At 42.6% G+C, this 26,246-nt stretch overlaps 1 protein-coding gene across 2 annotated transcripts in view; it reads left to right on the plus strand.

Moving 5' to 3' along the window:
* Positions 1 to 26,246, plus strand: part of LOC106605274 (raftlin) — a 67,119-nt gene that overhangs the window by 14,402 nt on the left and 26,471 nt on the right. The window contains exons 3-6 of one of the 2 annotated variants that reach the window (XM_014200731.3): positions 16,518 to 16,695; positions 20,828 to 20,936; positions 22,678 to 23,149; positions 25,663 to 25,866. In XM_014200731.3, the coding sequence (XP_014056206.3) occupies positions 16,518 to 16,695; positions 20,828 to 20,936; positions 22,678 to 23,149; positions 25,663 to 25,866 (963 nt within the window). The remainder of the gene's footprint in view (positions 1 to 16,517; positions 16,696 to 20,827; positions 20,937 to 22,677; positions 23,150 to 25,662; positions 25,867 to 26,246) is intronic. The other variant, XM_014200732.3, reaches the window with a different exon arrangement.

The raw sequence follows: 26,246 nt of genomic DNA on the forward strand, positions 1-26,246 counted from the left end.
TACATACACTAAGTTGACTGTGCCTTTAAACAGCTTGGAAAATTCATGGCTTGGCTTTAGAAGCTTTGGATAGGCTAATTGACATCATTTGAGTCAATTGGAGGTGTACCTCTGGATGTATTTCAAGGCCTACCTTCAAACTCAGTGGCACTTTGCTTGACATCATGGAAAATCTAAAGAAATCAGCCAAAACCTCAGAAAAAAAAATTTGTAGACCTCCATAAGTCCGGTTCATCCTTGGGAGCAATTTCCAAACGCCTGAAGGTACCACGTTCATCTGTACAAACAATTGTACACAAGAATAAACACCATGGGACCACGCAGCCGTCATACCGCTCAGGAAGGAGACGTGCTCTGTCTCCTAGAGATGAACGTACCTTGGTGCAAAAAGTGCAAATCAATCCCAGAACAACAACAAAGGACCTTGTGAAGATGCTGGAGGAAACAGGTACAAAGTATCTATATCCACAGTAAAACAAGTCCTATATTGACATAACCTGAAAGGCCGCTCAGCAAGGAAGAAGCCACTGCTCCAAAACCACCAAAAAAAAGCCAGACTATGGTTTGCATCTGCATATGGGGACAAAGATCGTACTTTTTGGAGAAATGTCCTCTGGTCTGATGAAACAAATATAGAACTGCTTGGCCATAATGACCATCGTTATGTTTGGAGGAAAAAGGGGGAGGCTTGCAAGCCGAAGAACACCATCCCAACCGTGAAGCACGGGGGTGTTGTGGAGGTGCTTTGCTGCAGGAGGGACTGGTGCACTTCACAAAATAGATGGCATCATGAGGGAGGAAAATGATGTGGATATATTGAAGCAACATCTCAAGACATCAGTCAGGAAGTTAAAGCTTCCTGACATGGGTCTTCCAAATCGACAATGACCCCAAGCATACTTCCAAAGTTGTGGCAAAATGGCTTAAGGGGAACAAAGTCAAGGTATTGGAGTGGCCATCACAAAGCCCTGACCTCAATCCTATAGACAATTTGTTGGCAGAACTGAAAAAGCATGTGCGAGCAAGGAGGCCTACAAACCTGACTCCATTACACCAGCTCTGTCAGGAAGAATGGGCCAAAATTCACCCAACTTATTGTGGGAAGCTTGTGGAAGGCTACCCAAAACATTTGACCCAAGTTAATCAATTTAAAGGCAATGCTACCAAATACTAATTGAGTGTTTGTAAACGTCTGACTCACTGGGAATGTGATGACAGATAAAAAGCTGAAATAAATCATTATCTGTACTATTATTCTGACATTTCACATTCTTAAAATAAAGTGGTGATCCTGACTGACCTAAGACAGACAATTTTTACTAGGATTAAATGTCAGGAATTGTGAAAAACTGAATTTAAATGTATTTGGCTAAGGTCTATGTAAACCTCCGACTTCAACTGTAGATGTTGTGATAGCGATGGAAACCTCTGATGTTACTGGTCAGATTAGCATACTCTGTCAATCAATAAACCACGGAAGGCTTTGGATAGCAGACAGCTCCTACTAGGTTAAATCAGTAACCAAATACACTGAGTGTACAAAACATTAAGAACACCTTGCTAATATTGAGTTGCACCCCCCTTGTTCTGTCAGAATAGCCTCAATTCGTTGGGGCATGGACTCTACAAGGTGTCAAAAGCCTTCCACAGGGATGCTGGCCGATGTTGATGCAAATGCTTCCCAGAGTTGTGTCAAGTTGGCTGGATGTCCTTTGGGTGGTGGACCACTCTTGATACACACAGGAAACTGTTGAGCTTGAAAAACCCGGCAGCACCTACTACAATAGCCCGTTCATAGGCGCTTAAATATTTTGTCTTGCCCATTCACTGTCTGAATGGTACACATACACAATCCATGTCTCAGTTTTCTCAAGGCTTAAACATCCTTCTTTAACCTGTCACCACCCATTAATCTACACTGATTGAAGTGGATTTCACAAGTGACATCAATAAGGGATCATATCATTCACCTGGTCAGTCTATGTCATGGAAAGAGCAGGTGTTCATAATGTTTTGTACACTCAGTGGATGTCATACACTGTAAGTAGGATGTTTAACTATTCTGTAAATACGTCACATATAAATACCGTTTGAGGTTGCTCGATACAGGAGGCATAGGTTTACAGGTGTCCATACAGCAACAGATGATTGCTACTATGCTACTATTTGGTGCTGAATGTTCCTTGCTGTTGCTTTGGACCACTCAAGCAGTTGAATACCAGCCTATTGTTTTTAAAAGAAAATGTGTTGGAGCAGCATTAAAACGTCTGACATTGTAAAACTCAGCAGGTTCTTAATCATTAGGCTTCAAACAAGAGCAACTGCTGACAACGTTTTCATCAACAGGAAACGCAGATTTCTGTACAGTTCCTTCCTCTCCCCCTCTCTCTCTACCTCCTGTATCTGAGCCTGTGTCTGAGGCAATATGTTTGAGATTAGCCTTGATTCTACAGGAGGATTGTTCTTATTCTGCAAATACTGTTTCCTGTGTCTAAGGGTCTATCTTCTGTGGTGAACGGAACATCATTTGCTATGTGAAATACGTGTACATACAAATATGTTCCTTCTCCTTCGTGGAGGCAAATAGTCTGTTCATGATTTGGTTTTACTGGCAGCCCAGATATAAACCTGTCTTATTTAGCTTTCAGGAGAGTTCTCATTCTCTCTCTAGAGGTGTGTGGGGATTTCTGAGTGTGGGGTCTGTGTGCATTATGTGTTTGTATATATACTGTAACAATGTGTGTGTGTGTGTGTGTGTGTGTGTGTGTGTGTGTGTGTGTGTGTGTGTGTGTGTGTGTGTGTGTGTGTGTATGCACGCGCATGTTGTATGTGTGTGTTTGAATGCCTGTTTTTACCAACCCCATTTTCTATCCTAGCTTCCATCCTCTTCCCGCTACTCTGATATACAATACCCCCTATACGCCCCTCACAGCTTTATTGAGTCTTATTATCCTGTTGCTCTGATCCAATATGACAGTATTGATTGTGTTGAAATGCAATCTAGGCATAGATAGCAGAGGAGTAAACAAGCTAAATTTAACCAAACACCTCTGACCCAGCCTTCACACAACCCAAATGAGGAACAATGATATTTGTCTGCTGTAAAAAGAGGATATATTGTATCCTCTCATTGCTGTTCTTGGACTTTATAAAGAAGGCACTGGGTTGTTGCTCACTGTTCACAGGAAGTGTCCTCATTCTGGAGAATCTTGACCTCACTTCCTGAAAGCTGGGTTTGAACATTTCTGTTTTCAAAGGTCTCGGTTGAAGGTTCATCTCAAGGTGCATGAGGCATTGGTTTTCTGTGAAAGCTTGAAATTGGAATGACAAGATACAGAATGTACCGAGAGTGTATGCATGTGCGCACTTAAATGACAGATCTGAACATGTACAGTTGTTTTTCATTCGTCTTCATTCTCATTCAGTTAGTGGAGTTCCAGTTGTCATTCCAAAAATGTCACCGAATAATTGACATGCACAGCTCGAGACTGCCATGCTACTTCCTGCTTATCCTACAGCCATTCTCTCCCATCAACCACTAATCAGTGGTTGACATTCTGGAGCTGTTTGAACTCCTCTGATCTGGCGTGTTATGAAAAATCGGACTTTTCAAAAGCAGATTTTAAGTTATATCTTATTAGATCGATGTAGATATGGGGGGGGGGGGGGGGGCTACTCTAGTCCTGAAGGACTAGAGTAGCCTACCCACTGATGACTTATCCTCAGCTATCGACAAACTTGGGAAAATGTTAGCTAAACGGTGTTCATTCGACTCCGTTGGGCTATCTGGGATCACTGAAAAACCACACAGAAGAAAAGTATCGTATTGACAAAATGTCTTCTCTAAATAGTCATGTCAAGGTTTGAGCCCACCTCACCAACACACGCTGGTTGTGTATGCTTTCTCCATGAGCCTGTCTCTCATACTGTGTAAACTGAGTCAATCACTAGTCGTCTCTATCTGTTCTCTTTAGTAATATATTCATATGTTTTTCAGTCATTCTCCTGCATTTTACTTATTTCATAATTCATGGGAACACGGGTCTTGTCTTTCAAGAATTTAGTACATCGCTTGTGAAGTATGTAGGTATCACAGCGTCAATTATATATATATAATAATCCTCTATGTCTATGGCAATATATTCTGGTCATTTAGAAACAAAAGATGGAGGTGTTTCGCAAGGCACTGTAGGCAATTAATTCTAATAAAGATCATAGACACATTCCGTAATTATTGCAGATCTGTCTCGTATTTCACTCATACGTCTGAGTTGTTAGCGAGGTCCCAGGCATTGTTTCCATGGGTTCAATCATTATCGTGCCGGGAATGGTTTCCATGACGATCTACCACCTGTTGTCTGGTGGAGCTCCCATCTGCTGGGAGACTGAGGTGTGAGTACAGGGCTTTTTGTAATGGGAGTTAATGACTACTGAAGAGGGTGTGGATGATTAGAGTATCTGTTTATTAATTTAGGATAGTGTCTCTTGACGTATCCCACTGGCCCCTTCAGACTCAGTCAGGGGAATCAGTTAGAGTTTGGGGTCCTCTTGTTTCCCATATGCCTCCCTAACTTTTGTTATGGTAAATGCTAGTGCATCTCTATGGAAAATATGAGGAAGAGTAGAGTTATTTATTAATGCTATGTAAGACAATGAGATGATTCACACCATGTGTGTAGGTGCAGACACATGTTTACAATGCCGGCTGCACATAGAAGTGGATAATCTACTCTATACAGTTGTGAAAACACTTAGTGCCTTCAGAAAGTATTCTCACCCCTTGACTTTTTCCACATTTTGTTGTGTTACAGCCGGAATTTAAAATGGACTAAATTGAGATTGTGTGTCACTGGCTTACACACAATACCCTATAATTTCATAGTGGAATTATGTTTTTAGACATTTTTACAAATGTATTAAAAATTAAAAGCTGAAATGTCTTGAGTAAATTAGTATTCAACCCCTTTGTTATGGCAAGTCTAAATAAGTTCAGGAGTAAAATTAGCTTAACAAGTCACATAATAACTTGCATGGACTCACACTCTGTGTGTAATAATAGTGTTTAACATGCTTTTTGAATGACTCTCTCATCTCTGTACCCCGCACATACAATTATCTGTAAGGTCCCTCAGTCGAGCAATGAATTTCAAACACAGATTCAACCACAAAGACCAGTAGGTTTTCCAATGCCTCGCAAAGAAAGGCAACTATTGGTAGATGGGTAAGAAAAAGCAGACATTGAACATCCCTTTGAGCATGGTGAAGTTATTAATTACACTTTGTATAGTGTATCAATACACCCAGTCACTAAGATACAGGCATCCTTCCTAACTCAGTTGCTGGAGAGGAAGGAAACCGCTCAGGGATTTCACCATGAGGCCAATGGTGACTTTAAAACAGTTAGAGTTTAATTGCTGTGATAGGAGAAAACTGAGGATGGATCAACAACATTGTAGTACTCCACAATACTAACCTAAATTACAGAGTGAAAAGAAGGAAGTCTGTACAGAATAAAAATATTCCAAAACATGCATCCTGTTTGCAATAAGACACGAAAGTAAAACAGAATGTTTTGGGGCAATTTCTGAGTACAAATCGTTATGTTTGGGGCAAATCCAACAAAACACATCACCGAGTACCACTGTTCAAATTTTCAAGCATGGTGGTAGCTGCATCATGTCATGGGTATGTTTGTCATCGGCAATGACTAGGGAGTTTTTTTAGGATAAAAAGAACTGGAGGAAAACCTGGTTTAGCCTGCTTTTCAACAGACACTGGGAGACAAATTCTCCTTTCAGCAGGACAATAACCTACAACATAAGCCAAATATACACTGGACTAGCTTACCAAGATGACATTGAATGTTCCTGAGTGGCCTAGTTACAGTTTTGACTTAAAATCGTCTTGAAAGTATATGGCAAGTCTTGAAAATGACTGTCTAGCAATGATCATTCAACAATTTGACAGAGCTTGAAGACATTTTTAAAGAATAATATGAAAATATTGTACAATCTAGGTTTGCAAATGTCTTAGAATTACCCAAGAAGACTCACAGCTGTAATCGCTGCCAAAGGCGATGCTAACATGTATTGACTCAGGGGTGTGTATATTTATGTAAATTAGATTTCTGTATTTTATTTTCTGTACATTTGCAAACATTTCTAAAAACATGTTCCACTTTGTCATTATAGGGTGTATGTAAATGGGGGAGAAAAAATAAATGTAATCCATTATGAACTCAGGCTGTAGCACAACAAAATGTGGAATAATTCAAGAGGTATGAATACTTTCTGAAGGCACTGCATGTGGTTTCTCAAGAGGCCTGCGTTTAGCTGAAAAACATGTAACACCTCATTGATAGTTTACGTTGCCACATTTTATCATCAAACATATTCGAGTTCACAGCCTTTGAGATGGGGCTTGTACTCAGCCCTGAGGTATACCACTACATTGTCTACTACTGCACTGAGGTGTTCTACTCCATTGGGTTATTATTTAAAATGTTGGACCTTTTAATTAACTAGGCTTTAGGTATTGAGTTGCAGTTGTGGTGGTTCTCCATACTCCGTACCAAGGGCACTACATGAGATGTTTAAACTGGTGATCCCAGAGGAATGCTGGGGACCTAGGGCTGTTTGCATGTCATTATCAATGTGGGTACCGTCTTCCACCCACGTACAATACAGAAACAGACACACACACAACCTAAGCCACCCACAGGTACCCAGACAGACCTACCATACAGCCTTGTGGTTTATAATATCTCTCTATATGGAAAGATATGATCCCCATAGTCATAGTGATGGTGATGGTGATTTATACATCTAGTACAAACACAGACGGTAGGCATTATAGATGAACCCTGGAGGATAACATAAAAACTATTTCGTTTTTCACTAAGACAGATTCCCCATGTTTTCCTAAGAAGAAATGTTCTCACAGCTGGAGCTGTGGTCGTTGGTATCCCTCCCCAAAACATTCTCATACATTATATAAACCAAGAACAGAAGTAAAGAAGATTATGGACTTGAGAGTAAACAGAAATGCATTTGATGCCAGGAACAAGGTGCCTGTAAATAAGGAATGGAAATCTAGCCTTGTTGAAGGGGTCTAATCCTTATGTTAATCACAAGCTACTTTGTCAAATTCTAATCTCCATATTTTACAATTCTAATTTTGGATCTTCCAATCAATTGGCGTTGAACACTTCTCTTATTCAAGTGTGGCTTCTTTCAATGGAACCCTAATGTCAGAAAATGTTATGGAAATGGACTCAAACCTAAAGGGAGGAAGGAGAAACTCATGTACTGTTGTGGAGCCAGACTTGGGTTCAAATAGTATTTGAGATCTTGAGTGTTTACTTGATCCTGCCTGGATTGCCAGGTGGGCAGGGTTTTCACTTTTTTTTAAACATTTTCGATTGGTTCAATTGCGGCCAGGCAACCTCTGTCATGCATAGCTAAAGTATTTGAAAGATTCAGAATACTATTTGAACCCAGGTCTGCTGTGGTGCACCGCTGAATGTCGTCAATGGATTCATATGGGCATTGATAAACGCCTGCTCATTTAACACTGCTTGTCTCTCAAGAGCTGCCCGTCTCCGAGCAACAGGGCTGTCAACGGATCTACTTTCTCAGAAAACTTGCTTCGGAGACTTCCTGTCAAGAAAATCTGATGGAGGGAGAGACTTTATTCCAGAGAGCCCTTTTTTCCTATTTATAAACCTTTTTACAGGCTGAACAAATTACAGGTAGTTTTCCCTCCATCAAGTCGCCGAGCGCCTTTTCATTTAGCCGTCACAACATACAGTCTTTAGACATTTAAAGAGGGAGATTTTGGTTAACTCTGTGCTTTTCCGCTCTTTTATAGGCTTGTGTGTGGTTGTGCTGAGATTGAAAGTAGCAGGGGATGCATATGTACATGGTGATCTACAGATGGATGCTTAAATGCACTGTCTAGACTTCAAAAGTACAATTAAATGAGCATTTTAGCAGTCCTTGTTGGAGACTCACTGCCTAGTCAAACGACACACTAAACCAAAGCTCTTCATCGATTATGCCTGCTTCGGACGGGTCCAGTCTCTTGATGACTGCCTACTCTGCTCATGATGCAGTCTGTTACGGTGCCACTGTGTAAGCTGTCATAAGACTTGCATAACCTGTAACAACATCTTGCAGGCTAGCAGTGACTCTTCCTCCCTCTGGAACATGACCCCTGGCAGTAGTTCAGTTTTAAATGATTAGAATGTGGTCATCTTCAACACTGTATCTGAGAAGGGAACAGGAGCAGCTTGTCTCCTGGTTATCTCCCACTTCGCCGGAGCACAAGGTGTGAATGCCCGTGTGTGTGCGTGTGAGAGATCAAGCGTACATGTGTGTGCGTGTCTGTCTCTTTGTGTGTGTTTGAGAGATTGTGTGCTTACCGGGGGTCGGTGTGCCTAAGTCTTAGAGAGTGTGCATTTTTGTTTACCTCTGAGCGAGTGGCGGGCCAATGCACGGCACCAGCAGGCCTCTCACAATGACTCATTAGTTAGGTAATTAAGGCACAAGGCTGTGCCCCCGGGGCTCCACGGTGGAGCACTGTGAGCTAGGACTGCTAATGATACTGCTAGGCCCAGAGCAGAGAGAGATGGAGGGAAAGTATGGTCCATAGGTTCTGCTCTCAACGAAGGAGGGTGGTGGGGGGAAGAAATGGGGAGAGGTGCGGACAGGGGACCTGCCAGCATTTTCATTATGCGTCTATGAAAGCTAATGGCACAGGGCAGGGCCTGGAGAGTGGATACGGGTCCAGAGGTTGTGCTCAGTGGAAAGAAGGGTTCAGGGAGACAGAGTATTTTAATTGGACACAGATGAGGGTATGAGTACTTTGGATACTTACAGTATACTGCAAGGGTGGGTTAACACAGATTTTAAATGGTCTTCTGTGGTGATTTGTAAGGCTTTATGAACTCCCGTAGGCCCCATAGGTATTCCCACAATACACAACCATGTACTCCCGTTGGGGGAGAAATAGTGAAGGGGTGGCGGCTATTGTCATTTTGAGCACGGTGCTACATTAGTCATTGTCATTTGGATGACATATTGTGGTATCCTAATCAAATTACAATATGGAGGTCCCTTCCTGTATGGTTTCAGGATATTCTACTCCACAGTACGCATCTCGTTTTGTCATGCAAAACACCACTTCCCATACCCTGAACTCAAAGCAGCTAACTTTTTCAATTGAATGAAATGATACTATAATCTTCAAGTTGTTTGTACATCAGTTTGAATATGATATTGTCCATAAGCAAAATGAGTTATTAGTGTGGTAGAAAAATATACAGCGCTTTAATTGTGATGAGGGAAAATGATGCTGAACAGCAGATAGCAGGAAGAACATTTCACTTTTCCCTGAGTCCTAATAGCTAATTTATTCCGGGTCTATTTTCCCCCACTCAAGTTTCATGCAAATCGTATTGAACCATGTCCCCCAGCGGCGGAGTACCGAGCGTCGGTGGAGCCCACACGCTCAAATCTCTCAGCTTATTAATTTCCTATTTACTCATTTCATTTTTAACACATTGACTGATGGAAGTGCAACAGCCGAGCTCAACGGTGCTTACATGGAACTGATGGTAGAGGGCGAATAAACAATTGAGCCGGTGTCATTATAAGGGATGTCAGAGTCTATACATGTCTTAATGTTGTATGGCAAGTGGGGTGTATGATGCTAATATACTGTAAACATGTTGGCGCTGCAACATTGTATCATTAGAGGATGTCAAAATAGTGACATCTACCCATTGTAGATAGAGTATATTTCACCTGGGCTGACATTAGTTGAATGTCACCTTTGATTACATATATCTCGCATGATATAATTAAGTGATAATGCCCAAGAAGCCAGTGTTTGGAGGATATATTGGCACGGGTGTTAGGCACGAGACGAAGTCAAACACTGACTTCGAGGGCATAATCACTTTTATACAACGGGTTACCAACATATTAAAATCATGATTGACATTTTCATTCAATAATATATTTTTATGATTTTATTCATACAATTTCACCCTTCCACAAGAAATAGCGCTGACACAAATCTAGGGTTGCTACCCAAGCTGTTCCTTCTATCGGTTCAGTGACCAGAAATGCGACCCAGTCGTTCAGTCTTTTTGTTCTGTGTTTACGGACGCGACCCAGGCATTCATTCTAAATGTTCCATTGCCATATTGGCTGGCAACGTTCTTATCCCTTGCTTGCTAGCTAGCCAACTACGGCTAACTTACAGTCACGTTAAACAGTGCAGCCAGAATAACAACGAAGTAGCTGCATTTGCATTTGTTTAAGCTGTTTAACGTTTCTTTAAGCTGTGACATTTATGTGGATACATTCATAAGGAGCTGATGATGCACGATTTCACCTGACATAGAAAATGTGCTTTCTCGTCAGGACATTTGTTCAAAGGAGCTAGCCAACAACACAGCTAACACAATCAATTCAAACTGAAGCTGGAAAGACTTCAAACTAGCTCCACTTCGTTTGACCTGCTTTTTATTGATAGTTATTTTTATATATCCATAAAAATGATGCTGAGTCATGATTTTGACTGGCTGAGAAAACCTTCCTGTCTGTCTCACCCCGACTCCCAAAACGTTCATTACTATGGGACAGCTGGAGGTCGAAATTGAATATTGAAACAATGTTGCAAATGTTGGAGAGACAGCAAGGTTTATACAAATCTCCGCTGTTGAAATCTGAATGTTAGTCTAAAATAAATGTGAGATAATGTCTTGATCCTTTTTATAGTCGAGATCAAGTTTATAAATTGCCTGGCTGGGCTGATGAGACAGCAGATTGCGCAGTCAGATGGAACAGAGTAAATAGGCATTTTGACATCATAGATTTAGTCGGTGGTAACTTGTGGAATAGACACCGGCTGGAATGCGTTTTTAACCAATCAGCATTCAGGATTAGACCCACCGTTGTATAATATGTCACATTTACAGTGCCATCAAAAAGTTACTCATACCCCTTGACTTATTCCACATTGTTGTGTCACAACCTGAATTCAAAATTGATTAAATATTTATCTACACACAATACCCCATAATGACAAAGTAAAAACATGTTTTTAGAAATGTTTGCAAATGTATTGAAAATGAAATTGAGAAATATCTCATTTACATAAGTATTCACACCCCAGAGTCAATACATGTTAGAATCACCTTTGGCAGTGATTACATCTGACACATTTGAATAAATGTAGATTTTGAAACGTATGAATGCGTCATAACCAGCCATAAAATAACGCAATATACTGTATGTCACATCAGGTGTAAATATATGGGTCATGACAGTGTTACTACAATGTTGTTGATCCATCCTCAATTTTCTCCTTTCACAGCCATTAAACTCTGTAATTGTTTTAAAGTCACCATTGGCCTCATTGTGAAATCCCTGAGCGGTTTCCTTCCTCTCCGGCAACTGAGTTAGGAAGGACGCCTGTATCTTTGTAGTGACTGGGTGTATTGATACACTATCCAAAGTGTAATTAATAACTTCATCATTTATTAAAGTGATATTCAATGTCTGCTTTTTTTCCACACATCTACCAATAGACGCCCTTGTTTGCCAGGCATTGGAAAACCTCTCTGGTCTATGTGATTGAATTTGTGTTTGAAGTTCACTGCTCGACTGATATTTCCACTTTGACATTTTGGGGTATTGTGTGTAGGCCAGTGACACAAAATCTAAATTTAATCCATTTACATTTCAGGCTGTAAGACAACAAAATGTTTAAAAAAAAGTCAAGGAGTGTGAATACCCAGGTGAAATATACAGCCTAGGTGAAATATACAGTGCATTCGGAAAGTATTCAGACCCCTTGACCTTTTCCACATTTTGGTACGTTACAGCCTTATTCTAAAATGAATTCATTCATGTTTCCTCATCAAGCTACACACAATACCCCATAATGACAAAGCAAAAGCAGGTTTTTAGAAATGTTTGCAAATTGATAAATAAAAAAACACTGAAATATCACATTTTACATAAGTATTCAGACCCTTTACTCAGTACTTTGTTGAAACATCTTTGGCAGCGATTACAGCCTCAAGTCTTCTTGGGTATGATACAACAAGCTTGGCACACCTGTATTTGGGGAGTTTCTCCCATTCTTCTCTGCAGATCCTCTCAAGCTCTGTCAGGTTGGATGGGGAGCATCGCTGCACAGCTATTTTCAGGTCTCTCCATGTTCGATCGGGTTCAAGTAAAATAAAATACAATTTTATTTTTCACATTTGCCGAATACAACAGGTGCAGCTCTTACCCTGAAATGCTTACCAAGCCATGAGGTCGAAGAAATTGTGCGTAAAGCTCTGGTTGGGCCACTCAAGGACATTCAGAGACTTGTCCCGAAGCCACTCCTGCGTTGTCTTGGTTGTGAGCTGAGGGTTGTTGTCCTGTTGGACGGTGAACCTTTGCCCCAGTCTGAGGTCCAGAGAGCTCTGGAGCAGGTTTTCATCAAGGATATATCTGTACATTGCTCCGTTCATCTTTTCCTTGATCCTGACTAGTCTCCCAATCCCTGCCACTGAAAAACATCCCCACAGCATGATGCTGCCACCACCATGCTTCACCGTAGGGATAGTGCCAGGTTTCCTCCAGACACGACGCTTGGCATTCAGGCCAAAGAGTTCAATCTTGGTTTCATCAGATCAGAGATCTTGTTTCTCATGGTCTGAGAGTACTTTAGGTGCCTTTTGGCAAACTCCAAGCGGGCTGTCATGTCCGTTTTACTGAGGAGTAGCTTCTGTCTGGCCACTCTACCATAAAGGCCTGATTGATGGAGTGCTGCAGAGATGGTTGTCCTTCTGGAAGGTTCTCCCATCTCCACAGAAGAACTCTGGAGCTCTGTCAGAGTGGCCATCAGGTTTTTGGTCACCTCCCGACCTAGGCCCTTCTCCACCGATTGCTCAGTTTGGCCGGGCAGCCAGCTCTAGGAAGAGTCTTGGTGGTTCCAAACTTCTTACATTTAAGAATGATGGATGCCACTGTGCTCATGGGGACCTTCAATGCTGCAGAAATGTTTTGCTACCCTTCCCCAGATCTGTGCCTCAACACAATCCTGTCTTGGAGCTCTATGGACAATTCCTTCGATCTCATGGCATGTTTTTTGCTCTGGCATTCACTGTCAACCGTGGGACATTATATAGACAGGTGTGTGCCTTTCCAAATCATATCCAATCAATTTAATTTACCACAGGTGAACTCCAATCAAGTTGTATAAACATCTCATGGATGATCAATGGAAACAGGATGCACCTGAGCTCAATTTCGAGTCTCATAGCAAAGGGTCTGAATAATTATGTAAATAAGGTTTTTTTGTTCTTTTTTTCACTTTGTCATTATGGGGTATTTTGTGTAGATTGCTGAGGAATTGTTTTAATTTAATACATTGTAGAATAAGTCAAGGGGTCTGAATCCTTTCCGAAAGCTCTGTATATCACTATAATGTATTGTGTAGTAGGACCAAGATGATTGAAAAGTATTTGAAACTTGTTTGGATCATCATGTTCTTGAGGATGACTCACACACAAGAAAATGTATTAATGTGCACATGTGATCAATGCCAGGCAGTTGCCATGTAAAGAAGATCAACTAAACTAATAACTTTTTATTTCTACAAAAATAGGATCCAACAGTTAAACTTATTTTCATCTAATATGGCTGTGTGTGGACATACCCTGGAAAAGAAGATCATTTAAAAAAAAATCCCACATTTTGTTTTCTCTTCATTCTTAAATGGGTGTATTTTGTTTGATGACTCCGTGCTAACAGAATTTGACAGAAAACCAATTTATTGGCTGTCAGCCAGGAGCCTTTTCTTTCATTATTTGTCAAGGTACGATTCATTTTTTTCCTTCTGTTTATGTAAGTTAATTTATTTTCTGGGTAAACAAAAAAGGGAAAAGAAATTGGCTTCCTATTTGTTGATAACATTAACCAGACTGCCTCAGTCTGAATATGGGCTTTTCAAACAAGGGCCCTCACGTTTACGATATTAAACGCAAACATTGACTTGAGATATACATAAACTGCACAAAATCAAATCTGAATTTATCTACTTAAAAAAATGGGTTTCTGTATGGATAACAGGGTCTTATCGCCAAATAAACGCTCTCACCGCATCACACATTTTTGTGAGACCTCGCATTACCCTGCATTAGGCTTCAAAAGAGACGTGTGAATGTTAAATATACATATCGGTTGGTCACCGTATGAAGGCTTTTGGATTCGATTTCAGGATCAGCTCTCATAGCCATTAGAGGCAACTTAAGAAGTCCCCTATGGGTGTGTTTCCATTGGCTCTTAATGAAAAACATTCTATATTTACTCATCTCAATGGAGTGTTCAAAAAGTAAGCAGAGAGAATTCTAGTCACTTTATTATATATCCACCATCTCACAGACCCAGCATACATACACAGCATAGAACCAAGCCTCAAGGGAAAGGGCAAAGAGTTTGTGGATCACCAAAACAGGAAAATAAAATCACAGATCACAGAAGGATTAATTACATTTCCAACGGCAGTAGGGCAGAAAAAAAATGTTCCACACATTTTGAGAGGGTGGCCTATTTCTTTTCTCTGTCATGCCTTTTAGCTCTGGGAGCTCCTGTATTGTGTCGGAGTAGGACAGAGTGTGATTGAGAAAATGTGGGGATATTTTTAGCCAACCAGTTACTGGCCTGAGGGGACAGAGGATTTTTTGTAGCTGTTTCACAATGAACCTCTGGTTCCAAGCCCAGGAGAGACTTCAGATCCTCACTGAATTAGCTTTCATCTCCTCCACAATGCTGCTGTTTCCTGGTTGGCAATACAAGGCGTGCACCACTGCTCCCCTTTCCTCTATTGTTGTACTGGTGATATACTGCAGGGTTTCCCAAACTCGGTCCTGGGGCCCCCCGGGTGCACGTTTTATTGTTTTCCCTAGCACTACAGAGCAGATTCAAATAATCAAAGCTTGATGATGACTTGGTTATTCGGCCCAGGACAGAGTTTGGGAAACCCGATACACTGTATTGAAAGACACACTATTGTGTTACAGTAGTGTACTATAGACTGGTAGAACAATTGAGTTGTTATATTAATTCACAGACACTCAGTTAACACAGTGAAATGTATCAACCAAAGTAATTGGCAAATAGAAACATGCACAGTATGTCTTTTTGATTTGTAGTTTGACTGGGAAAACACTAACTTCATCATTTCGCTTGAGTGAACCCATGTCTATAGCACCATCACTCTGTTGGATCTATTCAACCACAAATGCTAATGTGTGAGTTACGCTAATTTTGTCCTAAGCATTTTCTTGTTATTGATATGAAGTTGTGAGTATTTCTCTATGACCAAATGATCCTTCCCTGACCGTGACCTCTCATATTCTTTCCGTTCTGACGTTCCCATGGACTTTGCCTTTTTCTTCCCACTTTATGCCGCATTGATTCCAATTACCAGCAGTGACATTCCCACAACTTGTTTCAGGTGACAGATTACACCAGACTCTGCACCCCTCCTCTCCTCCTCCTTCCCTCCATCCTGCTCTTTGTCTTGACTGTCTCCCAAGCGGGCCAACTGTTTGGACCTGTTTAAATGTCGCCTCACAGCGTGTTTTGGGAGCTGTGGATGGCTTGGCCGAGCTGCTTGGATTGTGCTGAGATGACTGGAGACGACTAGGCTTAAAATACACCCCCAACCCCCCTTCCTTCTCCCCCCACGTCAAAATATCTGGTCACTCAGCGAGTCTACTATCTTGTTAATTCCAAGCGTCTGTCTTCACCACTGCTATTGCTATTGGGAGGTTAAGCCCTGTCGAGAAGGCATCAAAGCTCTCCTCGGAAAGCGGCTCGTATCATAGAGCTAAACAGTCAGCTTTGATTGGATTTTCATCCTGTCTTATTAACTCTCAGACCAGGGAGCCAAAGCCAAAGGCATGATGCTAATTGCCAAAACAAACTGAAAATGCTCCGTGGATCAACACTGACATCCGGTCCTGCTTACGTTTGGGTTGTTGTACTGCAGTAAAGTATTATGACATTTGATAGGGATGTTTTCTGTTAGGCAATTTAGTTGACCTCCCTCCGTATCTCTATTTGACATGGTCATGGATGAGTTCAACTAGATTCCATTTGAATGTAACCTTTTTGTGAGACTTTTCTTAGTTGTCCATGATCGTTCCCTGTGCATGTTTAAAAGTCCTAAGGAAGTCCAAAAGCCGAAACGCTTCGGTTCTACTTTTAACAATAAAGAAGCTTTTATTTATTGAATTCCATTGTCCTCCAAAAGTTGCTGAATCTCCTCTCTGTTTATCACGTTTACCTGAATTTGAGTATCATTCACTGGACTACTACTACTACTACTACTACTACTACTATAGTCAGTACTATCACTATAACTTCCACTACCATGACAAAACACCTGAAGCAACCACACACGTTCTTCTGAATCTGTACCTTTTCTCGTTCCCTGTCTTTCAGATGGCTCATCTACACTGTGTCTTTCGTCTGTGCGGGAGCTCCCAGCCCAGCTCCAGGACCTGTACCAGCAGGGCTTCTCCCTAGTTGCCGTTCACCCCTTCATTCATCCCTGTGGTTCCGACGCAGTCAGCCCCCAGCACCAGCTCTACAGGGCCGTGCTGATCCGACTCGATGATGGGTACGAGTACATACACATTGCACTTATTCAGAGCACCTACATTGACACAATTAGCATAAGCCTTATCCAGGGTCAATACATTTGTGTTTGTGTAAGCTTTGTCATTACGTAATATGTACAGCAAATCAAAATGTATATTACTACATGGATGTAGACAGTGGTATTACAGAGGTTGTTTTGGGCTAGCTGTCACAGGGCTGTTGTTTTGGTCATTAGCAAGCAAATAATCTCTTTCCAAGCTTTCGATGCTCCGGACAACATGTGGAATGGGCCAAAGTCACAGCTGCCCCCCCCCCCCCCCCCCTGTCTGCCCTCCACCCGGGCACCTGTCAGTGTCGCGAGCCCTGGGTGAGAGTCAGCTTGGATCAGGGCATGGTTTTACTCCAAGTGTATGTGAAGGGCATGGCGGGGTGGTGCTGGTAGTGGTGGTTTCCGGCTGAAGCCCTGTCTGGCTTGCCTCGTATGCCCCGTGTTCTACCAGCTGGCTGTTATGAAGGACAGCGGTTTCATGCGTTTTTTTCGGGGGAGTGTTAGGACACATGCAGGTCTGTCTCTGGGAATGACTGCCTGTGTGAAGTAGAACCAGACACTCACTAGTCACTTTCCCCACAGAGAGGTTAGAGCAGCAGTTGAACCTCTCACCCTCCCCTCTTAACAGTGTTTTATGGCCTGGTCTGTTCTCTCTCGTGGATCCAGAGCCCTGGGGTCGGACAGTGACGCCACACTCCATAAATCTCTGGACTCTCCTCTCGTTGAATTATGATCCAGGAATTCATCTCAAGATTCCTAAAATAAATAATTCCAAACATGGACAAATAATTCCTGTACATTCCTCAGTATATTGGGGTTTAGGCTCCTTGCCCTGTTGTTCTTGTTTTGTGCTTCCTGGTTGCCTAGTGTTGTCTTGAAAGGATCAAACCATTTGGCTGGTACAGGTGAAGGATTTAGTTAGTTGTAAAGCACAACAATCCATCCAATCAGGTGGCTCTTGCCTTCTTTCTAAAGACAGCCTGTGCCCATTAATGAGCTCCTAAGGTCTAGGGAAATACATCTCACCCCTCTCCCACTGTCTCTACACAAAACCCACTCACAAACAAGTTCCAGACACTAATCCTATGCTGGGAGCACATAAATATTGATTTTGTATGAAAAGGGATGGATGAATGGGCAGCAGCATGGTTTTTACACACTGACATGGTTGCCTTCCTCTGAAGGAAAAAAAAAGAATATGAGGAGAGGAATAGAAAGCGGTAGAGAGAGAAAACACGATCACAGCTGGAGTGTGAACGAGCGGGAGTTAGAAAGAGAGAAAGGGGAAAGGGCTGCCATCCTTTGATGGCTCCGGCCAAACCGTCCTGCTTTATCTCAGCGTCTGTCACCGTGGAGACGGCTGCTCACATCAGCACCAGCCCCAGGGGGGAGGGGGGGGATAAAAGAGAAAGAACCAAAAAAATCAACCAGGTAGCATCTTCCTCTCCTATTCCCTTGTCAGTCCCTTGAATCAGGGAGCGAAAACTGCAGATGACAGCGCAACCATTCATCACTCTCCCAAAGCAAACAGACCCAAAAGTGTCTTCTTCGCTCTGCAGTGCGCTATGCGTCAGCTGGAGACAGACAGAAGGAGAGACAGACAGAGGGGGAGAGATAGTGTGTGTGTGTGAGAACCAGAACAAGAACAGCAGCTAGGCTATGCTTAGCAGCAGCTGGATGTGCTGTGTTTAGTATGCACACAATGTCTCTTTGGATACAATCCCAGCCAATTTTCTACAGTATTAGCCTCAATTGTAAAGCCTCAGTGAACAAGGGTATAGCTGCACAGTAGTGTGACATTGCAAAAGCTTCTAGAGCCAGGAATTACACAGGGGCAGGTAGCTTATATAGAGCTGGGAGCCAGTATTGCTCATGTTAAACGCTGTCACCTGGAACAACTATTTAGTTCAAGATAAACTCTCAAACTTGTATAATTTCAGCCAGTAGTTTTGAAAGTGGCGCTCACGAGCCAAAAATGGTCCCTTTTTTTTGTGTACTATGTCATCAAATTGGGTACTACAGTACGTCATTCATTTTGTATGATATGTTATGTCCTGCAAATGTTGTCGATTTTTTTTTGCAATGATATGTTTTCAATCCAATTTGTACTATACGCTCCGAATTTGTTGTGCTTAAGATCCTGGAGTGCATCTTTAAGTAGGCCATAACTTTAAAAGCCTGTTGTCTCTTTGACTGTGATTTGTCGCTGGTGACCGTGGTAACCTGCTCAAATCTGCGGATCAGAGAGAATGGATAGGACCATTTTAATTTTCAAATGTCAACTGTCAAATTTCCCAATGTTCAATTTGGTTGCGGCGTAGCGGGGTTACAGTTCAGCAGGCAGTGTCTGATGGGATATATTCATCATCTATTGGATAATTGTAGAATTCACATGTGCTCGGGGAGAGAGCTGTATGGACCAGAAACCATTAGAGGGGATTCGTCCAAAGAAATTATTCATGACTCTGTGAAAAGCTGACATTAGAAAAAGATGTGCTATATTATTAAAGGCCAGGGATGAAAGATTGCTAAACACAGGTTCGATGGTGGATCCTGTCCGAGCCGTTGTCATGGAGATTGTGATTTTTGGAATTGCGATTTTGGCGCCCGATGTGAGGGCTTCTGGGTTTAAAGCTACATTCTGGGTTTCAAAAAAACTTCATCACGGCCCACCATATCAAGAATTAAAATAACCATCCCCAGATTCCAAATCCCAGACTGTGCCATTAATACTCCCTGTGGTCCGGGATACAGAACCTTGAACGGTTGAACCTGACTGACAGTGCAGCTGAATAGATAGCAGCAGCAGTCTGCATAAGGAGTGGGAAGTCCGGCAGACGTACACCCAGGAGGAGGCTGCAGTCAGGCCAGCTGCAGGCTGGAGCCAGGCATGCGTTTGACACTTACTCTAGCGGCCTGGCGGTAGACAGCAGATCTATGGGGTTGAATGCAAGTAACCTGTTTCACACTGACAAAATGGACTGCAGGTGATGGGGCTATTTTTTTAAGAAGTCCTTACCTCAAGAGAGGCGATGGGAGACTAGTTATTTTCTCCCACTTTGTCCATTATGGATTTGAGCCCTCCTCAAGTTTACAGATCCAATCTGCTTTTCATGATTTCCAATAACAGAACGTGGAAATCAAATAGCAAGAATTCAAAGGTTTTCCTTTACATTGGCGCTTCACGGTGCTGTGAATTGCACAGTAAGTTTGCAAAAACCTCTACCTGATTCAGAGCATCCAATGCGCAGATTTTCCTTGACACAGTTTGCTACTGACATTTGATCTGGGATAAGTTGCATAATGATGGGGGACTTGCGTGACATTGATGTCTGACTTCTGTGGGGTGTTGTTGACTGTGAGTGATGACTCAGGTTCCCGCTGTGTTGTGAAGTCCGTGTGACAGAGAGAGAGCTAGGCCTGGGCTGCATGTGATAATGTTTAAACTCTCCTTACACACACACACACACACACACACACACACACACACACACACACACGCACACACACACGCACACACACACGCGCACACACACGCGCACACACACACACGCACGCACACACACACGCACAGGTAGGTACTGTACATACACACACATGCTGTGGCGAGGGTGGAAGGGTCTTATCCGTGTTGTCAACAGGATGAGAGGTGAAGCAGAGCGATGGAAGCTGGGGCATTGGCCTCCTCCAGGGCTAGCTGTGGGATTTCCTCCAGAGAAAATAGAAAAATCCAGACCCATATAAATAGATTCCATCCACCCACAATACTGATAAGTGGAAAAACAAGACAAGAATTGTATTGCATTGAGTTTCCTATCCCACCCTAATGTGCCCCTTTCAATCCTGATTTGTGTCTATGTTAAGTGCTTCTTCTTTTTTTTTGTCATACAGGCCAACAATTACATTAACACGGCTCATATGCGATTTATTAATAAATGATTTTCATAAATCCATAAATACTTAATTTCCAAGGATTTCTCTGTGCAACCATTTCAGATATGTATTACAGAATGTGGTGTATGTCTGTATCGTGCATGACTGAAGTGACTGTGGCTGAAATGTGTTGTTCCTCTCTCTCCCGCTGTGTGGGCTGCTACCGCAGGTTGGAGAAGAGCCAGTCAAGCTGTGCTCCCTACCATCTGCAGCTGGAGCAGTGTCTGTCTACCGACCAGGTGCCCACCCCTGAGCTCATCCAGGGCTATGTCAAGAAGGTGAGCCTCAGATAAGGCCCTGTCACACTACTGAGACGAGCTGAGCCAAGCCAAGCCGTACTGAGCTTGGCCTGGTTAGTGGTTAGGCATCCACAACTGTGCTGAAAAGGACATCGATGTGAACGAAAATATTAAGGCTGCACAGTTTTGTTCAGGTGGCATGATAGTGTGAAAAGGGTATAGTGGACTCAGATCACAGACACAACTGACCAGCCTATAAGTCGTAAAGGCGCTGTGGGCAAAAACTTATCTGTTGGGTTTCTTCTTTATCTCGACTCGCTTTCCACAGCCAGTAGACGAGACGGTCCTTAGTTTTAATAAAACATTGGGGAGTATCAATTCAGCCGGCCAGTCGCCTGAGGACCAGAGTTTCATTCTGACCTTCAAACTCTCCTCTCCTGGAGCACTCTCTCTAATATCTGGAAAATAGGAAATATGTAGCCTATGTAGAACTGGAAAATGAAAGTCTTAACAGAGGGCTGCTCTTATTCTGCAGTGAAGACATGTTAGCACTAACCACTCTCAAGCAAGCTGATGGCCATAACCACATTATATTAGGAGATATCACAGACGTCTATTAAAAGCAAAGAGACTTGTCATTATAAATGGCAATGTAACAGAAACATATGACGTTTACCTGTTTCTCTGACCTGAGCATGTGCAATACACAGCAGTGTGATTTTCCATTCAATGCGGACCATTTCAAAGGCTATCCATTACCTTCACACCTGAGTCGACCCACGATAACACACACACACACACACACACACACACACACACACACACACACACACACACACACACACACACACACACACACACACACACACACACACACACACACACAGTAGAAATGATCCCTCTCCCTCATTGACTGGCAACGTTACCCTCAAATGAGATACAATATTTTTATTTTCGTCTTGGCAATTCCATTTTGCAATTTGTCTGGGAATAAAAATGTGCAAGTGCTGAGTGAACGTTCAATAGATATTAAGCAATGGAGCTAGGAAACGATGTGACTGTTTTACAGTTTCATTTCATAGAGGATAACCTGTGATATGGCACCCGTGCTGATTTGATTTGGATTCTCCTGGTCCCCGGCTGCAGATAGCAGAATGTACTGCCTCTGGCTGGATCTTGTGACAGAATGTGAGTGGAGAATGGCATCATTAACACTGCTTGACAGTTAACATTTCAATTTCATTTTGATGGAAAATCCCAATATTGACATAAAATGCCAGATGACAATGAAATGGGAAAAGCAATGCTTGATTTGGGATGCAGTCCTGCCAGGGCTGGAGCCATTGCAATCCAATCAGCTCTAGTTCAATTTGAATGGCTGATGCTGGGAAGAGGGGTGGAGGGAGGGGGAGTGCCTCTATAGTTCTATGATAATACCAGGTATGTAAACAGTTCCCCTGGAATCCATTTGGTTGATAAAATAGGGAGGAAATGGGGGAAATTCAGGGTGAAAAAATAGCTATGGATCTATAATGGTATGACTTAGCAATGTGTGCTTATGTTCTAGATTGTGTTTCAAGATTATCACACATTTTTTAGAAAGTCCATTGAAGACAAGCTACAACATTGATCGACTCATGATTAGCCAACATGATCTTAAATAACAGTCCATCATAACAGAGCATACAGTACGAAAGGTTGGTATTATTAAGTTGTATTTGTAAAAGTCAGGTCGTCCAAGGATCTCTCTAAGGCGGTTGTTTGCTGTCTGTCTCTCCAGCAGATCCAGGATGCTGCAGACCAGGGGGTCATGTTTGTGGGCTTCATCCAGGAGCCGTGTGGGGTACGAGGTACCCAGACCAGAGAACCAGAGACGCCCTCCCTCTCCCTCCACTCCAGCCCCAGCTCCATGCTAGGCTCCCTGAGCAGCCGAAGCCCCACTAGCCCTCGGAACAATGGAGAACCAGGAGCCCAGGAGCAGGCGATGGACACTGGGGATGATGAGGGCCAAGGCTCCTCATGTAAGGGTGGGGAGGGGGAGGACCAGACTAGGGACACTGGGGGGAGTGAGACCACTGTCGGGGAAAGCAACCATGATGGGAGGTCCTCTCTTCCCATAACACCATCCACAGAGAGAAAGCAAGATGATGATCAGGATGTTATAGTGGAAGACACACTGACACACAACAATAACAAGACAAACGTCATAGAACTGAAGGAGAAACCAAGCCGTCACACTCAGAGACCCAATGGTGAGTATTGTCAGATTTCCATTTGTTACTATGTAATTGGATTTGTATACAGTATGCCAGGCAAGATTCAACTTGAAACCGCATAAATGGTTCTTCAATTTCCTCAGACTGTGGTGCAGCATAAAGTTGGATTAAATTAGCATATTTCAGCATCTTAGAATACCAGATGGACAGCTCTTCTCTCTCTCTCACACACATTCTCTTTCAACCCCAGTTGGAAATCGTGCTCATAAAATGTGCATGTGTGTTGATTGCTCCCCTCTGTGCGTGTGTGCCCATACATACTTGGCTCCCTGTAGACGCAGCACCCTGGTCCATCTGGACGTCCCTCAAGTGTGTACTGCAGTGAGATAATCCCCCCCCCTACCTCACTCAGCCTCCTCCCTCCTCCCCAAACCTCCACAGTTCACACCACCACCACCACCACAGCATAGCCAGCATGGTGTGTGACCATGTGCCAAGTGCCCTTGTCCTCTTCGCTAATGCTCTCTGCTGAAATTGACTCAAAGTCTCAGTTCTGGGTGGCTTTGCCCCCATAATCCTCCTGAACAGCAGAATGTGGAACAGGGAACAGGGTCACAAGCCAACAGTCAGAAGTGAAACTGGGACTTGAAACCGACGTGCTATAAAATAGCATCAAAGACCGTTGAGGTTATTGAAACTAGTGCTGAGAACATTCCTGTGGGATCACAGGTGTGAGAGGAGGAAGTGATGGTATAAAAAAAGACAGAGATTGGACAAACATCACAATGGTCACTCACATTATTGCCGTTACCTCTTAGAAATGAAGCAGTATAAAGCTAACCACTCTCCAACTAAAAATCACGTTGCAGAGAAAGCTGGCCTACATGTTGATTTGAGCATGTATTTATTATGAAATGTTAGTCCTGATTAGATCAGTGTTGAGAAGGGTGGATTAGCAGAACAGATGCTGTCATGTTCAACAGTGGTTCTGTACAGTACACATTACCAGTAAGGATTATGGGGCCTGACCTTGTGACTTGGACAGGCATCCATCAGACCAGACTTTAAAAGGAGACCCATTTGGAATGTTGTAATTGCGTTCATGCGCTCGTTTACTCGTTAGTTGTCGATTTTCTCAAATGATTGGACCACACAAGGTATCGTCTCATAGCAGGTCTGCCATTTTCCATGTGACTGTGACCTGGCAGGTCTCAATAGCCAATACACCCTACTGTTTGTGTTATCGCCATCCAAATCTCAGGGCAAGTCAAGGACGATCCTCAAATATTTGTTTAACTTTGATGCCCCTGATGCTGAAATTGTCGAGACAGTTGCGTTGTGAAGTGGTCATCATGTGGGAATGATCTGATAGGTATGGACCCTGGATTATCTTTATCTCCAGGTCATACCTCTACCGTAACTCAGACTTAACCTAGCATACAAAGCTAGCTGTCAAATGGAAATAACCTATGCCGCAAATTGTTATAAGTGTTGTTATAAAATGTATGTTGCACATTTTACCACAATTATCTCATCTTTAAATGCGTTACCATTGAGCTGTCTGGTTTAGTCGGATGCATTAGTGCAAGGTCTGTCAGCTATGCATAAATTATAAACGGTCTGTGACACATTGCAGACACAGAGCATTTAGTGGAATGGTGAAGCCAGCAGTTCCTCAAAACCGCTGGCCTTGAACGAGTAAACATCAACTTTAATATCATGTGAAAGCCTCATTTAAATTCACTCTTTTGGGAGGAAAAAAAACAGAAAAATGAAGATTAGTAGAGTGACTTTGTTGTATTGACTTGGCTTGGTTTTCAATAAGTTTGTAGTTTCTCTAACGTATGCAGGGACAGTTGTGATGCATTACTGTCATTCAGTTGTCATTCTGGAGCTTTGAAGAGTGGAAAACGACAGGATTTTGGGAATTTGGTGGCCAGCTGTCACATCAGTCAGACGTGGCAGAAAGGAAATGGATATAAATGATTCAATCTTCCTGGGTGTCTGACTGAATGACTGACAGAAAACCAGAGCAACTGAACCATGGTCCCCTCTGATGCACTCTGTGTGTGTGAGGCGTGCGTGCGTGCATGTTTTGTGAGTCTTCGTGTGTGGGAGTCTAACACATTCTGGCCCTCCGTCTGGTTCACATGGGAATGGCAGATATTAGCATTAAAAAGAGAAGATTATGCCGCAATTGATTTAAATGGCTGCTGCCAAAACAACAGTCCATCCAAATTTGTATGCATTGGTCCATATTAATGGACCATTTCAATTGAGGCACAAGCCTTTGGGAGGGGATTGTGGAAAAATGATGATGAGTCAACTCTGTTATGTGTTATTAATCACCTCTGTTATGGGGGTATGAGTCAACTCTGTTATGTGTCATAAATCACCTCTGTTATGGGGTATGAGTCAACTCTGTTAAGTGTTATAAATCACCTCTGTTACAAAGTATCAACTCTGTCACGTTATGAATCTCTGTTGCATGACATGTTTCATGTCAGCACAATCTAAAGAGATTGAGATTGAGTGTTCTGTGTTCTCAGGGGTGGAGCTGCTAGCCCTGTTCCACCACCCAACTGACCGTGAGGGCCAACTGAAGTACTACACTGTGAAGGTACCGCTGAGGGTTCAACTCCGTGACGAGGGGGTCAAAGGGGTGGAGGCCAACTGGCTGGATCACATGACCCAGCACTTCAACAACGGGGCCTCACTCGTTGATGGATACTTCCACCTGGGCAACGACAACGGTAAACAAACTATCCAACGTCCACTTTGTGTTTTTACACACATTACATTTCAATGTAACATCTGTTCTGCTATGGTATCGTTCTAGTAAAGTAAACTCAGCAAAAAAAGAAACGTCCCTTTTTTAGGACCATGTCTTTCAAAGATAATTCGTAAAAATCCAAATAACTTCACAGATCTTCATTGTAAAGGGTCTAAACACTGTTTCCCATGCTTGTTCAATGAACCATAAACAATTAATGAACATGCACCTGTGGAACGGTCGTTAAGACACTAACAGCTTACAGACGGTAGACAATTAAGGTCACAGTTATGAAGATTTAGGATACTAAAGAGGCCTTTCTACTGACTCTGAAAAACACCAAAAGAAAGATGCCCAGGG

The sequence above is a fragment of the Salmo salar genome, chromosome 05, assembly GCF_965601325.2.
Source record: "Salmo salar chromosome 05, fSalSal1, whole genome shotgun sequence".
NCBI classification, from domain to species: domain Eukaryota; kingdom Metazoa; phylum Chordata; class Actinopteri; order Salmoniformes; family Salmonidae; genus Salmo; species Salmo salar.